Genomic DNA, 16,446 nt, shown 5'->3' with positions numbered 1-16,446 from the left:
ATCAGTTGAGTAGTCTTCAAAAGATGCTTCGTAAAAAACCTAAGCCACAAACTCTAATCACAATAAAATTAGGTTAGATTGAAGAAAGTGAGGTTGGACAGAAAGAATTAAGAACCTGGATGATTCCAGTCATCAGGGAATTTTATGATTTTCTAATGTCAGACTTCTAGGAACAGAAATAAGTTGATATATGATGTAGGTCTCTAAAACAGGTTATGCTGGCAAAAAACCCCACACCATAAATTAATGTAAGTGCAAACTGGACAAGAAATCCAAATATGTCTAACTAATGACATATATATTATTATTTTCATTGATATTTGAGCATGTCATAATTTAATGCTCACACCTCACTAGATTTGCCTAAGTTGTTGCTGATGTATTAGATAAACACCTATACTAAAAATAAATAAATGAGGGACTATTTCTTCCTATTAGTTATCTTGAAATGCTATGGAAGAAGGACAATTGTATCATTCTATCAATTAAAAAAAACCAAAATCAAAACCTCACACTAAAATAAAAGAGACTGTATGGGTAGCATATCTTGCCAAACTAGGAATGGAGATGAAGCAATATTTTTCATAAAAAAATCCTTAAAACAAAAATGCATTGCATCTACAGGGACTTTCTGCAAGGCTTAGGGTTATGCCTCATGATATGAGGAAGTTCTAAAAATGTACGTGTATGTCCAATCTTTTTATAGGGCATATACAAGGAATACTTACTGTTCCTATTAAAATGTGTAAAATAAAATATGGTGAAAGACAGTCATGTAAATATACATGACAGTAAATAATAAGTGTTTATTTAGAAAAACTTTGCACATTTGCTTCTTTTCATAATTACTTTACATCAAATGAACTACGTGTTACTTACCAGCTGTTTGAGTTTCAGTACTGTTCATGTTAATAAGTCCTGATAGTTTTTCTTCTTCCTCCTTCAGTTTATTTCCAAGCCTTCTTACTGAGTCTATGCTTCCACTACACTCACCCAGTAGTTTCATCTGTGTTCACAAACAAAAAAATCCCTTTTCTATATGCACTGTACAGGACTCATTGTATAGACAATGCAAATTACAATGCAACTTCCAGAAAGTAAGTATAAGTGTGAAGATAAAAATCTATTACTTTAACAATCTGTCCTGATACTATAAAAAAAAAGTATACGGAGACAATAAAGGTTTAAAGCACAAGTTCAGACTAAATAGAAATAACTCAGTGCAACTATGCCAAGTTGTACCAGATGTCTTTAGGCGCCATCTTTTCTCAATGTTAAGACACTGTGGCAAAAACACTAGAAGATGTGATAAAGAAAATTAACCTAAATGTGGAAATATTACTGTGCATCCAAGAAGCTATTTCTTAAATTCTGTCTGTACTAAAATTATATGAGTGACTCAGAGAAAGATTTTTCTTCCAGGAAACCTCTCTGAGAATGATTTTTAATAATGGATTCCAAATATGTACCTTGCTTACATGACGCATGCTTTTAATTCATTAGCAAGCTGAATACTGTGCCTGAAGCTATAAAACCTGCTTTTAAAAGCAGAGAAATTTCAGACAAGGATATCATCATTAGATGGATAAAACTGTGTGAGAAGTACTCCGGGATATCTGCAAAAATGTCATAGGAATATAAATTCCTTAGAGTCATGTTACTGTAATCTTATGCTATTGTAAACACAATAATAACATAAGCAACAATAGCATGTGGTTAAAAGGGTGGTAACCATATGAGTAAGTAAACATATGAGAAGCAGTTATAGTTAATTGCTTTGCTGAAACAGCTATAATTCTTTCAATAGCAAAGCTAAGCTTAAAGTGCATATTTGACTTGTGCTCCAAAATACACGCACATATCCTTTGTAAGTGGAATCCAGTTCTGGGCCTGTAGGTGTTTTGCTGCGGATGATGTTTTCTGTTTGCTGTATTTGGAAACGACTGGTGTCTAAGGCCTTGTCCAGCTGTCGGATACGTGCTTCCAGGGCTCCAGGTTCTCCTGTATCAAAACCCAAAAGAGTGATTGTCACCCAAATTTTCCAAAGTTTATATTCCTTTGCTCAGGTAGAATATGTATCAGGAATACTATCTGGATTAGACAGTAAAGGAGAAATGTGGCTGCAGCAGTATGAGCAGTACAATATCAAAGCAAAGTGGTAACTCATTATGTTAGAAGGTGTTAGCAATCTTCAAAGGATGACACCAGTGAACATGCTTGCCATAAGCATACTATCAGAGAGTCCACAGTTTAAAGCAGGCTTGCAAATTATTCTGAAGAGACTTTTTCCCCACATTGAATGCTTCACTTTCGTTTATGGGGAAAGTTCTCAGCAAAGCATACTCTGACCTCACTAATTTTCGAAAACACCTTGCTCCCTTTCACAAACACTCTCAAACAAAATCTTGTAACCCAAATGCCAACTTGTATGATCTAAATCCATGAGAAACTTTGAATTGTCTTTGTTTCTCTTTGTATTTCTTCTCTTCATTAAAAAACAGATCCATGAAATGATCCTATCTGTATACAGTTTTAGAGATTAAAAGTGGCATATGAATGCTAAGTGATGCTGTTACATTCATATTCTCAAAATCCTTAGATGACTGGACATCTTGAAGCCCCATAGCAAGTAGTCCATGACTGATTCAGGCAATGACACTAAGCAGCAAAATTTATAGTATTGTTCCAATTAGGTATCTGACAAAGACTATGATTAACATATCTGCAAAGACAGTATTATTCCTTCAAACAATTTGAAACTTATACCAATATTTTGAAGCAGGACTAACTTACATTTTCCTTACAGAGGTCAGCTGAATTCTGTGATATGAATTAGCTACAGACAGCTGCAGGCTGCAGCTTAGAGGACCACATGAGATCACTCTTATCCATATTCTGTCACTGTGAGTGATTTCCATTTGTTTACAAAGACAGTCTGAATTTATTCAGAGACACAATTAAAAACATGCATAGAGAACGAAAGACTTCTGTCCACCTAATTACAGAAAATGGAGCCTCTTGGATGGTTAGCATTTTTTCATATAAAACACCACTTCATGCCAAGTGGATAAGACGAAGTGCTCAATATTGCTTTTCCCTTGCTACTTTCAAAGTTTTTCACAGGTCAGAAAACTAAACACATTTTTCTGTAAGTACTGGTATTACTTATACTTTTAATCAATTATAATATTATTTTACTAATTTGGGGAATAAATAAGAATGGACAGTGGACCTGAGACTTGTGTCAGAGATGATAAGACATTAAGTGTTTGCGATGAAGTAATTCTTTAAAGAGAGGAAAACTGTAAAATTGCACGAAAATGTATTTGCAAGTGCATATAATCCCTTCAAGAGTGTTGTCTAACAAATGAAACAGTAGGTTTAATATTGTGTAGGAACATAATGAGAAAAGAAAACAATTTTCCAATATACAAGACTAAGATAAAGACATTGGACTACAGTACCTCAAGTTGACATTTTTAACACCTAAAAGTATAACTAACCTAAAAGCTTATATCTACATGATATTCCAAGCTGTGGCTGTTAAAAAAAATGCAAACCCAAAAAATCAAGTTTGGCTCTATAAGTTTTCCTTCTGCCTTAATCTTTGAAGACAGCACTCTTTCAGAGATATAACAATTGAGGGACAATTGTAACAGAAGTAACAACTGAGATGTGCCATTGGGGGTCCCCAGGAAATAAAGACCAGCCAGATCAGTTTAGTTCAGTTAGCCTAGGGGAGAGGGCTAATACTTCAAACATAATTGTTTCATCCATGCAGCTAACGATACCTTTAAAAGCAGTAGTAAAGCAGGACAATTCTACATTAAGATGCCAATGCTGCCATGTAAGAAATATGCATCTTGTAAGTTGTGAAAAGATAGCAGATACTAAGAGAAGAGAAAGAAGTTATGCTTGTGCACTGTGGTATTTGCATCTGGCTATGCTTAGTCTTTTATCATGCCTACCAGAGATATTTTTGAGGGCGTTTTCTGTGAGTGTTACATAGGCCTCAAGAGTTTCAGGGATCTCTACATCTGAAAAAATAAAAGCACAGTCTAAATTGATGGCTCAGCAATGGCTGTCTCCTTACAGCAGAAGTCCTTTTCATGGGATGGATTACATAAATGGTTCTGATAGCAAACATGCTCTCTGCAGAAGGAAAAAGATGAAGACTGAAACACAAGGAGGCTGCTACAAAGTCTCTTATATCCAGGCAAACCTGACTCTTTTCAGACCAATGACCTGGAAAGCAAAAGACAGCCACAAGGTCAGAGTATTACACACTGATATGTCTTCCCCCACAACTAGCTGCATCTGGGCACTTTCACTTGTTAAGGTTTATGACACAAAGCACACACTTAAAGGATTTCCAGCTTCACTGGAGAGCAAGTCCTGATATCTCACCTCAGACTAAATACTTGCTTGCTGGAGTCTTGCCTAGGTAAGAACTGAGTTAAGATTTACTTAAACACTTGATGATTTTGTCTGTGGATCTTTCCCACAGCATTTCCTCATCAGTTTGTTCTGTGCTTCTTACCATATCCAGTATAGTTTCCTCTAGTCAGAATAACTTAGGATGCAGCGCTGTTACAGATGACATATCTCATCTGGCAGGCCACAAGTACAGACACACAGCCAATTCCCTGCCATATCATGTACGCCTTCGCCATTTTCCAAGGCTGTCATCATCCAGGAATCTCCATGAGTCTGTCTAAGGCCAGAGGGCCACTGAGATCACTTAGGAAACACTATTTAAAGTCATCAGGGGCTATTTAAAATACTTTTCCATGAGGATCTTGGCCAAGCAATCACTCATGTAACATTTTCTTCTTTTTACCCGGAGAAACAGAACACACAATTCGTTACCATACCTCCTATACCAGCTCCTCCTCTCAGGTAGAAGTCCTTTTCTTGTCCTGCATCTTCTTCAGAGTGCAGTGCCCGTGAAACAGCTGTCTCCAGGTCTCTGCTAAGGTCGTAGTCATGATCCCACTCTAGGGGAATGGAGTCCACGCTTGCAGGGGTATCCCTCCCTGATCGCTCGCTTCTCACCGGCTGAGAAAGAGGCAGCGAAAGGTTGGAAGAGGGGTGCGGGGACAGAACACTGTCCGCAGATTTGTCATGCCAGCGTATGTCAGAGAGATCTGCTGATTCATCCAGATCCACCTCTCTGTCTGAGAGATCATGTTCGTCATCTGTTAGCTAGAAGCACAATGTAAACAGAACCAATCAATGAAACATGCACAGACACTGCATGGTCAGCCTGGGGCAGTGAAATAAAATAGTATTAGGTGACAGTCACAGTCACGAGGTTTTCATTGTGCATTCTGTTGCACTTTCCCTTGAGTATTTTTAAGGTGTATTAAAACAACAAAGCAACAAAAATGATCAAAGTGCCAGCTCATTTTCATTACTTAAGGCACCATAAAGTCTTACATCAGGCAAATACTTCACACTTTTACTGATGCAACTGCAAGGGAAATATCAAGATAGAAAAATTTCTGGAATCACTTTGTAGAAAGCCTAAGTGATCTTTATCATGAGCATTAGCCTCACTATCTTTTTTTTTTATATTTTGAAAATCCTGGACTTTGTTCCTTTCTTTAAGGAGAACTTAAGCTACCAAAAATTGTTTTCCTCCCACTTTTTCATGTGTGTGTTTAGTTCTGGAGAAATTTCCATGTCTTCTGATGGGGAGAATCATTTTATCATTGCTTTTAAAAAAAACCAACAACCAAACTCTCTAAGCTGCCTGTCAAAATATCTGACAGGGCAGGGAGATGTTCTTATTACCAATACCACAGTGCTACCCCCATGAATAAAGTTTCATAAATCTCCAATTTGCATGGATTTTCATTATGATTTACTGAAATTTCAGATCTGGTGATTTTTCTCTCTGAACAGGACACAAACAGCATGCAATGCAGGGAGGCAAATAGTCAGGCTTGTAACAAAAATTTAAGCACTTTCCAAAAGTTATGTAAGCTCTATGTTAGTTTATTTCAAGATCTTTCTCTCTCCTCATTCTCACACTTGTAAAAGGGTAACAAACCAACCAACCACACATGTATGTAAATATACACACAGGAAGGCGGATAAGTTTCTTGTGATAGCGTTCCACACGTCCAAAGACCTCTTGACAGTAACGACGCAGCTCATCTAGTTCTTCTTCAATGACAGCTGCATCCAGGGGCTCACTTTTCTCAATGAGTTGCTCGCCTTGCACAATTATCTGCTCAATTTTGTTGCTGTTCAGTGAAATTTCTTGCTGGAAAGCCTGAGTAAAAGAAAAGCTCGTGCTTTATCAACAAAATCAACATGAAAACAACCTGGGTAATTAAAAATGCAAGTCTTAGTAGTTTCACAGAAAGAATGGTGTGGGTAAGAAACAGGATTGTTACAAATATCCTGTCATGAGCAACAATGAGCAATTAAATTTAGCATTCCACAATTGTTCAAGCCAAAACCAGGGATACTTCATGGTTTACCATCTCATTCCTCACTTGTTGTTTTTGGAAAGACTAAACAATCCATGCCCATGACCAAAAGTCTAGAATGAACACAGATGCTAAATCTAACACACTGGAATGTTGGATATCACCACACATTGGATGTTGTGATATTTGATATTTTTGTCTCCAGATAATGATTTTTATAATGCAGAAATGGTTGATAAATGTAGCAATTATTATATATCAGCAGTAATGGAGACTTAACATAAATAATTTTTATTAAAAATTCCTTGGTTTTTCTTTTTACATTTTTCACAGCTCAAAGATGATCTGTGCTGGCAGAAAAGTACATATTGAAACCTGACATAGCCCATAACTTCTGAGGTTGAAGTCTCAGACTGCAAGTAAACGAACCATATCAGGCTGCATTTCTGCATAATATTCCTTAAATTCCTTTTCCACCATGGCATGTTTTTACCCCTTCTTTCATCCCTCCTTCAGTAACTACTTAATAATTCTTTACCTTAAGTTGCTTTATCTTTGCTTGAACATCACACTCTGAGAAATGCTCAATGTTGGTCAGCTGCAGGTCCATCTCTGTTAGCCACACCAGGATGCTATCGCGTGCTGTTTCAAACTCCTCACGCTGGCCAATAAAATGCTGGAGGGTGGAAAATGGAGTGGCATGAAATGACCAAAGGACATGACAACTCTCAGCAATAGTGGGGAAATGGCTTTTATTTCCACCAAGCCTAATATAAACTCAGTACACCTTTTTGTTTCATTTCCTGCATGCTTTCTAAGGTTTCCTTTTCAGTAACATCATCTTCAGTTGCAATTAGCTGACCTATGAAAGTTATATTCTGTGACGAAGGTGGTGGTTGAGATAATCAAGCATTTCCCTACAGGCTAGGCTTTGGTTACCCCAGACAAAGTGAACTGATAAGCTCCCTCCCTCTTCCAAAGGTTGAAATCCCCTCAAAACCACTCTGACTGCAGATGCATTAAACTGAAAGCTTCTGAAGTACCCTTGATTCATAACTATAGTAGTGAAATCGAACTCTTAAAATTGGAAAAGTACTTTTAGCCTGCGCAGGATGGAAGTAACTCGCTTTTGTAAGTTGTCCCATCTCTGGTTCCCCTCGTGAACCATCTGCTTGAGGCTGCAGCCAGAGTCAGTACGGTTCTCTCGGGCCAGGCGTCGATACTGTTTATTGATCAGTTCCAGCTGAGTCAGACTTTCATGCACTTGTCTCTGGAAGGCCTAATGCAAAAGGAACAAAAGACACCATCAGATTTTTAATTATTGAAATCAGGATACATATATAGGTCTCTTGCTTTATTTTGACCCTACTTCTACACGCTGACCTGTGTAAGCTGGTAATTTCTCTAGTTGCAGAGATGTCCCGATGGTTACCCTAAAGAGATATTACCTTCTGATTAAATTAGCAAAAAAACCCCAAAAACCAAAGAAACCAAAAACCCCAACAAATCAAAGAAACCCAACCAGAAAAAAGTTTGTAAAACTGACATAGTTCACTGAATGAGAAATTGCAACATGAATTCCCATTACAAAGGCAATATTAGCACAAACCCCTCTTTCTTCTACTCAGTCATATTCCTTTGAATTTGATAATAGAAACACAAGCAATGAACTTGACACTTCTGTTTCAAAAAAGGAATAGAAATTCATGATTCCTGTGGCTTCATTTGGTTTCTCTACATATATTTAATTTGCTGAAATGCAAATATTGCAGAGATTTGAGCAATTGTTTATTCTGAGTTTTACCAAAAAACCCTGAAACATTGTATTGACTCAATCATCTCTTTATCTTCAGTACACTAGTATACAAATTTAACATGGCAAAGTGCCGGATTCTGCACCTGGGATGGGGCAACCATGGATGTTTGGACACACTGGGGAATGAGATGCTGGACAGCAGTGCCATGGAAAGGGACCTGTGGGTTCTAGTCGATGGCAAGCTGAATATAAGTGAGCAGCATTCTGGCAGCCAGGAGGGCCAACAGTGTCCTGGGGGGCATCAGGCAGAGCATCGCCAGCTAGTCGAGGGAGGGGATTGTCCAGCTCTGCTCTGCACTGGGGAAGCCTCACCTTGAATACTGTGTACAATTTTGGCCACCACAACATAAAAAAGATATGAAGCCCGTAGAGAGTGTCCAAAGGAGGGCAACAGAGATAGTGAAGGGCCTTGAGGGGAAGGCATATGAGGAGTGGCTGAGGGCACTTGGTGTGTTTAGCCTGGAGAAGAGGAGACTGAGGGGAGACCTCACTGTAGTTACAACTTCCTTATGGGGGGAAGAGGAGGGGCAGGCACTGATCTCTTCTCTGTGTTGACCAGTAACAGGACCCAAGAGAATGTCCTGAAGTTGTGTCAGGGGAGGTTTAGGTTCTTCACACAGAGTGTGGCTGGACACTGGAACAGGCTCCCTAGGGAAGTGGTCACAGCACCAAGCCTGCCAGAGTTCAAGTGCTTGGATGATACTCTCAGAAACGTGGTGTGACTTTTGGGGATGGTCCCTGGGACTAGGAGTTGGACTCAATGATCCCTGTAAATCCCTTTCAACTCAGCATATGCTGTGATTCTGTGAAATAACTTTTGTCTTAAAACATTTATGGAAAGAAAATATCACGAATATCCATGCCAGCTTATATCTGGTTAAATGTTGACACCATGTCCTTTTGGTGCTTGCTCTACTGTTATGAGAGCCTCAGTCACGCAGCTAGGGAGTATAAGGTGATTTAGTCCATGAGTTTCATGTTATGACTTGCAATCACAAAGCTTGGAGAAAGCAACTTGTAAAGAAAAGATTGTATTCATCCCTTAAAAATAATAATAACAATAAAAGATGATTTTGTTTCAAAAATCTACTTGTTTTTATCTTGTCACAGAAACAGAAAATCAACCAGTCAAAGGAAGACTTAAAAATATAGACTAAACCAGCTCTCTTTTGAATAAAAGTAAGGTCTGGATCTCATTGTAGTTCTACAAACTTGCTCTCTGATATTCTTCACAGTGCAAATAAACAGTCAATCTCTTTAAAAACTAGACACTTCCTTTAAAAAAGGACTGTAGAAGTGTGATAAGTAATATATTTCAGTAAAGAAATTTTAATTACACATATGAATTTTTTACATAAAAATATAGACTCTTCATATTGGACCATTCAAAGCTAAAAATAAAATAAGCATATTTCTGCTGTAATACCAGAAGAAAGTAAAGAAACTGGTTGGAGAAAATATCAAAATCTGTAGAGTTCTCTCAACATAACTATTGTCTTCATTAAATGGCTATCAAATTGGGTAGGGGACAACCAAAAAGGAGCAAATGGGCTTGCAACTGGAGTGAAATGTTCAGCAGAATGATACTGATTTGAAACTGCACAAAGATTCCTGTATTAGAGGCACAAACCTGACTGCATTTACCAGGATCATGAAATCTAGAAGTGTGCAGTTGTTGTTTCACCTGTTAGCAAGGCTTCACCAACAAAAGAACAGCTGTTTATTTGCCTTCCATTTTTTCATCTCAGCTACACAAGAATTCATCTGTTGCATTCCTTCCTGTAGACTCTTTTTATTTCTCCATAAACTACTGGAGAAGAAGGAGTTTGATTTCATGAAGTCAGCAACAGCCATCTCTGAATCTCTATGCTCAGGAACTGAAAAAGTCTTGTACGGTCTGATGACCTCTTTTTGTTGTGTTCGTTTTTTTAATTCAAGTGCAGATATGGAGAGGAAAATAAAATTAAGAAAAAATGTTTGATTAAAGTGGAGACCAGCTTCTGTTAGTATCTGCAAATGGCTGACTATACTGACTTGACAATGAAGTCGCTGAATTCCTCTCTATTTGAATACCACAATTTTGTTGCTTTTATTCCTGGTGCTTGGTAGGCACAGAAAGTAGGTGCTCAAGAGACAAAAAACTCACCACCAACAAAAAACAACCAAACAAACATATATACATAAGGAAAAAAGAGAAAGAACCAAACTATATGGAAAGCAATCTTCTGGAGAGGCTACACTGTTCTCTTTGTATCTAGTTCCTGCTGACACTCTACAGACAGTAAAAAATCTAGTGTTCTGCTGGAGAGGAAAGGTCACCCTAACAGCTGAGATTCAATGAAAAGTCAGATCAACTGTGAAGACCAAAGAGAAAAAATACTTTTGGTACTGCTTCTTATACAGAGACTTCCTAAACAAGAGATTTAGATCCAGATCATGAAATAAAGGGACAATGGGAAAGAGGTCTGAGGTAGAGTACTTGTGTCCAGGAAGCAAATAGTTTTATATTATGGCAACCTACCTCAGCATAATGAATTCTGGCATAGTGAAGTCTGTTTAACAGCAAAACCTGGCTAGTACATTCAGAAATGTGAATGCCAAGTAGAAATAAGCACTTCACAATTTATGTTTTAATTCAATTGTAAACCCAAAAACTATTAGCTGGTCTTGGACACTGTTTAATATTTTCATTTCTTCTTCACAACAAATACTTTACAGCATCTGATTGTTTACAGAATTGTCTAAATAATTTGTTCCCTTTCTCCAGGATTATTTTTTCTCTCTTCCTGCTATACTCTTGGCAAATATGAATCCAAGTAAATGATTTTCATCTGTGAGTGCTCACACGATGTCTGTTTGTGCTTTACAGACAGGTATACAATCCACTGTGATTATGAGACAAGCCATTATAATGTAGTAGACAAATAGAGCTTTGTAAGAAGCTCCTAAACACTGAACAAAGTGACAGTTTGTCAGATTTGAAGCACGCACTTTTAAGTCACAGGAGACACCATGTGGACATACAACGATATTTGCATGAACATGAATTTCAGGTATAAGGAGCTAAAAGGGGGATATTGGGCATTATATATAAAGGGTTTACAGGCCTAGCTTCAAAGAGTTATAGAAAGAAGAGGAGGGATTAAATCAATGCAAAAGATAACACAAGCAGCATGCATTTGAAGAGGTACTTGGTGAAGGAAGATTTAGGAAGGCTCTGGAGCACCTACTGACTGGACTTATTAGAAAGTTATAAAAAAGGTGAGAAGTCTAGCTTTGGTGAACAAACAGTAAGGGAGAATGAACTGATTTATTACAATTCCCAGTTGCCACCTTCCACTGTTTTTTTCATTCTAGAAACCTGAAATGAAGGTAGCTACAAAATCATCAACTCCACTATATTAACATAGCATTTCTGCTGAGTGACTGGGTTATGGGAAGGAAGAACACCAGCTGGCTGCTGCAATGTGATCAGTAGGTATTAAATTTCAACCATTATAAATCACCTCAAACTTCTTCAGTTCTTCCTTAGCAACTGTGTAAAGCACACCAGAGGAGCTTGGGAAAGCAGCTGTCCTCTCAGAGACTTTTAGCCAGTCTTCAAATCTAGAGTAGTCATCCAAAAATTTTTGCCATAGCCGCCAGGTCTCTTCAATTCTGCAATAGAGAGTGGAAAATTAGTGAATGCTTGCACTGACAGTCAGTTGACCAAACAGAACTTTAACCAATCATCTACAATAACAAAGTAGTGCTGCACCAGGCAATAACTGACTACTAATCTAACTCAGACGGCTGGGCTATAAACAGATCACAGGGAAGGCTGTCTCATTCCACACTGAGCTAGAATAAGATGAAGGCCTTTATTTTTTTTAATGCATCTAATTTTGGAATCAGTGTAAAAAAAGTTGTAAGTTTGTAACAGGAGCTCTAAAAACTGAGCATGCGCTAAATAACTTCTGAAATACGGTCCCACCACAGGTGCCTAAGCCAGTATTTTAGAGATCAGAAATTCCAAACTACCTTCAACTGCAGAAATTCTCTTACAGAATGCTAAAGTCACAGGATATATTTTAAAGTTATCATTTTTGCGCATTATAAAGGAACATAAAGTTTTTTTTATTGACCAAGTACTGGTAAAATGCTTTCTTTCAATATACACTGTAAACACATTTTTATTTTAAAAACTTCAAAAGCTAATGTTAAAAAAAAACCATTTTGACTTCGAGGAAATATGTAAAAACAGTGGCTAACACTTGACATTGAAATGAAATGGGCTTAATACTAAGACTGTAAAATGCCAAGATGTTTAGCATCAACTGATTCAAGATAACAGGATCTTTTTTTCGGACAGGTTGTTTTACAGCAGAATTTTCATTTCTTTTTACATAGAAAATATATCTTCCCAAATCTTAGACAAGCAGGACTAAAAAGCACCTGATCTATGTAAAATATATGCTTTGTTGATGATATATTGTTTAAATGGAAGTTTGACATCTGGAGAGTTACTTTTTAATATGAGTAATTATTTCTAGTATGATACAGATCCTAAATACTGATAGCTCTGTACAAATCTACTAAAGCATAATGTGTACTGTGTAAGAAGGTAAAAAATAAAGTTCAATGCGTTGTTCCACATTAACTTAAAACAGTTCTGAATTGATTTGTTGGACACAAAGGTATAAAGAGCCCATATATATTCAAAGATAGAACTTACAAACTGTATTTATATATATATTCTATACAAGAATAGTCATGGCAATAATATACAATGACTTAATGGTATCATCCATGCATATAGAACAACACAACTTAAAAGCAATACATGTTTAACATAAAATAACGAAAAAAATTACTGAATACATTAAGAACACCCCACAAAACTAAAGATCATAAAAAGTTACATTCAGCATTTTGAAAAGTCCTAAACTATAGCTAGTCATTTATATAACTTCATAAACATCAGAGAAATAGGATTCATAATTTACAACGATAGAAGAGTTTAAACCTGTAAGTCTGTATATTACCAGTCAGCACACAGTACATAGCATTGACCCAATTTAGTCTACATCATTATTGCAGTTGAAATCACCCATGCTATTGTACATGGGAATAGGAAACAATGAATCTTTAGGATGTGACGAGCATGCAGCCTGCAGATGGTTTAAGCATTTAAACCAGACGACACCCAAGATCCATGGGTGCTTATGGCCCTCACTTGCTCAGCACAGCTAAGGTGACAGGTGAGGAAACTCCACATGAGTATTCAGTTCCTAATTTCTTCCAAATAAACAAAACCAGACGGAACAGAAACTGTTGAGAAATATTAGGCACATGAAACCCTTAATACTTGGCATAACATTCCACCAATTCGATAATTAGTTTCCCCACCAATCTCAGTAGTTCTAGAGTAAACTTAAACATTACAACGTCCCTTTTAGGTCACGCTTCCTAAATATCTTGGAGTTACTGCTATCTAATCTTTCTCTAGTTTCTCTCCCATCACTTCTATGAAGCATGGGAATTTACACATCATTCTATTAAAGAACTTGTGAGCAAAATTTGATGATTGCTATCTGTACCTTATATAAATGCATGTGCAAAACAAAATTTTGGTGTTTCCCTGCCCTAGCACAGAAGCTTTTATTCAGTACATATGATCTTTTTTTGACCCCTATATTCTTTTATTCAGTACTGCAAACATAAAACATACATCCCATCTTGTATTTCTGCCTGTGGAAGGAAATGCTGGTCTGTAGGCATTTTAGACTTACTTAAGTCGCCTTTCCATTGACATTGCACAAATGTTCCTCCATCTTCTGTCCAGATTGCGTGTAGCCTGCTGGATAGAATCACACTCTGCTTCTGTGGCACAAGCATCACAGTCATGAAGAAGTACTTCACACAGATTGAGAACAGATGCCACTCCAGTGCTGTGTTTCTCTATGTCCCTCTGAAGTTCCTGTAGGTGAAGAAATCAGTTCATAAGAGAAATTGCAAAACATGCATAATGCATTTCTCTTCTACTTATTTAAAAAAGAGAAAAAAGCTTGCAAACAGAAGAACATCCAAAAAATACCAATTAAGAGACTATGCAAGTGGTGTTGCAATGTTATCAGTGAGGCCAGGAGAACCTGGCAGCATGCACAGCTGAGCATCTATCACACAAATTTAAACAACATCACTGATAAATGAAAGATTATTCCCAGCCCTTTCTCATTATCACAGATAATATAAAGCAGAAATTAGTAAGAGAAGTGTGAAAAAAGTACATGGGGGACTCTTTGTGAACCTTCTCTTCCCCAGGTAAGCTAGCTGCAAAACGGCATGTTTGACATGGAGATTGGCAGCAACACATGTTGAACAGGGCAAGTGTACTGGGAGATTTTTCTTCCTTCAGCTTTCCAGTTCTGTAGGATTTTCCTTGGAAATGGAAAATTCTGGATACCGAAAGAAAATGCACTCACAGTCTTAGCACTTACTATATGTGATCACTATTATTTTTCCTGTTGGTTTCTTTGTTGCTATGGCTTGTTCTACACTGATGATAATGCTTCATCTCAAAGTTTTGAAGTTCATATTCATGTTAAGACAAGCCTCAAAAGTAACTGGCTGTTGCTGTTGGATCAGCGCAATGAAAAGAAACTCTGCTTGACTTCTGTCTACATTTGCAATGAATCATCAGAATACTAGATGGAAAAAAACAGTATGGGCAATAATAAAGCCAAGGCAACATCATCTATGAAACAGAAAGCTATTTTCTAAATATCTCCATGAGACCATGAAGTGAAAAAATCACAATGTTTTCTTCTTCAGGGATTACCTTTCTCTTTCACTTGCCTGAAAAATACTTGCATTGTTATGTTAAAGTGCTTATTCTTCTTCCTGTCTCCCCTGAAATGTTATGTAAGAGTGGATACCATGATCAGATGCAACACTTTATGAAACACACACTCCAGACAGCTATGAGACTTGAGGTTAAGTAATCTCTCTGATGTTTTGGAGTAAACCAGTAGTGAGAACTGCCAGCTGTGGGTCCTGAGCATTCCGAAGGATTAAAAGTTTTTTTCTTCACCAACAGAACCTTATAGAACCACAAGCCTTATATTTATTTCCCATATTTTAAAATTTTCTATGTTTATTAGAAAACATTAAGCCTTTGGGTTAGTTTACAAAGGAACATCACTTTTATGCACTGCTATCACCCATATACATGTTTGTTTTTACTTTATTTACCCAGAAGCAAACACAATTTTTTAAACATTTGAAGTGCTGGGAGATTGAGAAAAACAAGAAACAATGGAATTTGTGATGCTAAGAAAATACTGCATTGAAGTGGCCCTGCCTTTCCCAGGATATCCAGATTCAAGTGTATTTTTAATTTCACCAAGACACTAGCAATCTGCAAAGCTGACGCTTGGCTGAAGTAGATGCTGAGAAGTAGATAATGGAGTTACATAAATGAAATTGGCCCTCCTCTTTCACAACATAATATTTTTAACCTAATATTTCATATGAACAATTGTAATATAACATGATCTCACTGGAAAATCAAACATGGAAAAGAACCTAAGATCTCTAAGAGAAGAAGAAAGACGGAACAACATATTTGAGAATTTGGCCTTCTGAGTTGCAGAGAATAGTGATATCGTTTCCGACTAATAAAAATACTGGTTGCCATAACTTGAAGATGGGTGGGGTTTTAAATTATTATTATAACCATGGCTTGTACTGTTATCATCAAATCATCAAGTTTCCAAATATGCCACCCTCCCAGGATAAGACTCACCACTATTTCTCCCATTTAGAGTTCAAATGAAACCACTCTGCACTACCTCTTCTACAGCATATCACTGCGTGTTGTTAGCACAAGGAAACAGCAGAAAGCAGAGATACACCAGTCTCTGTGCCCACAGTAAGCCCCCTAAAAAGTGGTTGTAACAAACTATGGGATACTTGCATAGGAATACTAGTAAAAAAATCTAAGTATCTGCTTTGTTGATAGCAATGTTTAGCCCTTCCCAGGACTTTATTGTCTCACAAACACCACTCTTTAGTGATGCTTGTGTGTTATAAATTATTAATCCTATGTAAATTTCACATAGAATTTTAATAAGTAATTCTGAACACCCATGTAGTAAATCAGTCAGGGAGCTGGCAAAAACTCTGAGGGGGTTCTTGACTCTCAGTTCC

The 16,446-nt window shown here is 37.2% G+C and overlaps 1 protein-coding gene across 10 annotated transcripts in view; it reads right to left on the bottom strand.

Moving 5' to 3' along the window:
- The window catches only part of SYNE1 (spectrin repeat containing nuclear envelope protein 1), a 255,666-nt gene that overhangs the window by 18,307 nt on the left and 220,913 nt on the right, over nt 1-16,446 (bottom strand). For 9 of the 10 annotated variants that reach the window (XM_071549312.1, XM_071549313.1, XM_071549303.1 and 6 more), the window contains 9 exons: nt 14,028-14,215; nt 11,763-11,913; nt 7,537-7,719; nt 6,979-7,116; nt 6,089-6,280; nt 4,875-5,205; nt 3,969-4,037; nt 1,859-2,001; nt 880-1,006 (listed from right to left, as the gene is read on the bottom strand). In XM_071549312.1, coding sequence (XP_071405413.1) covers nt 880-1,006; nt 1,859-2,001; nt 3,969-4,037; nt 4,875-5,205; nt 6,089-6,280; nt 6,979-7,116; nt 7,537-7,719; nt 11,763-11,913; nt 14,028-14,215 — 1,522 coding nt within the window. The remainder of the gene's footprint in view (nt 1-879; nt 1,007-1,858; nt 2,002-3,968; nt 4,038-4,874; nt 5,206-6,088; nt 6,281-6,978; nt 7,117-7,536; nt 7,720-11,762; nt 11,914-14,027; nt 14,216-16,446) is intronic. The other variant, XM_071549306.1, reaches the window with a different exon arrangement.

The sequence above is a fragment of the Pithys albifrons genome, chromosome 2 (assembly GCF_047495875.1).
Source record: "Pithys albifrons albifrons isolate INPA30051 chromosome 2, PitAlb_v1, whole genome shotgun sequence".
NCBI lineage: Eukaryota > Metazoa > Chordata > Aves > Passeriformes > Thamnophilidae > Pithys > Pithys albifrons.
This window is presented reverse-complemented; position numbering and strand designations above follow the sequence as displayed.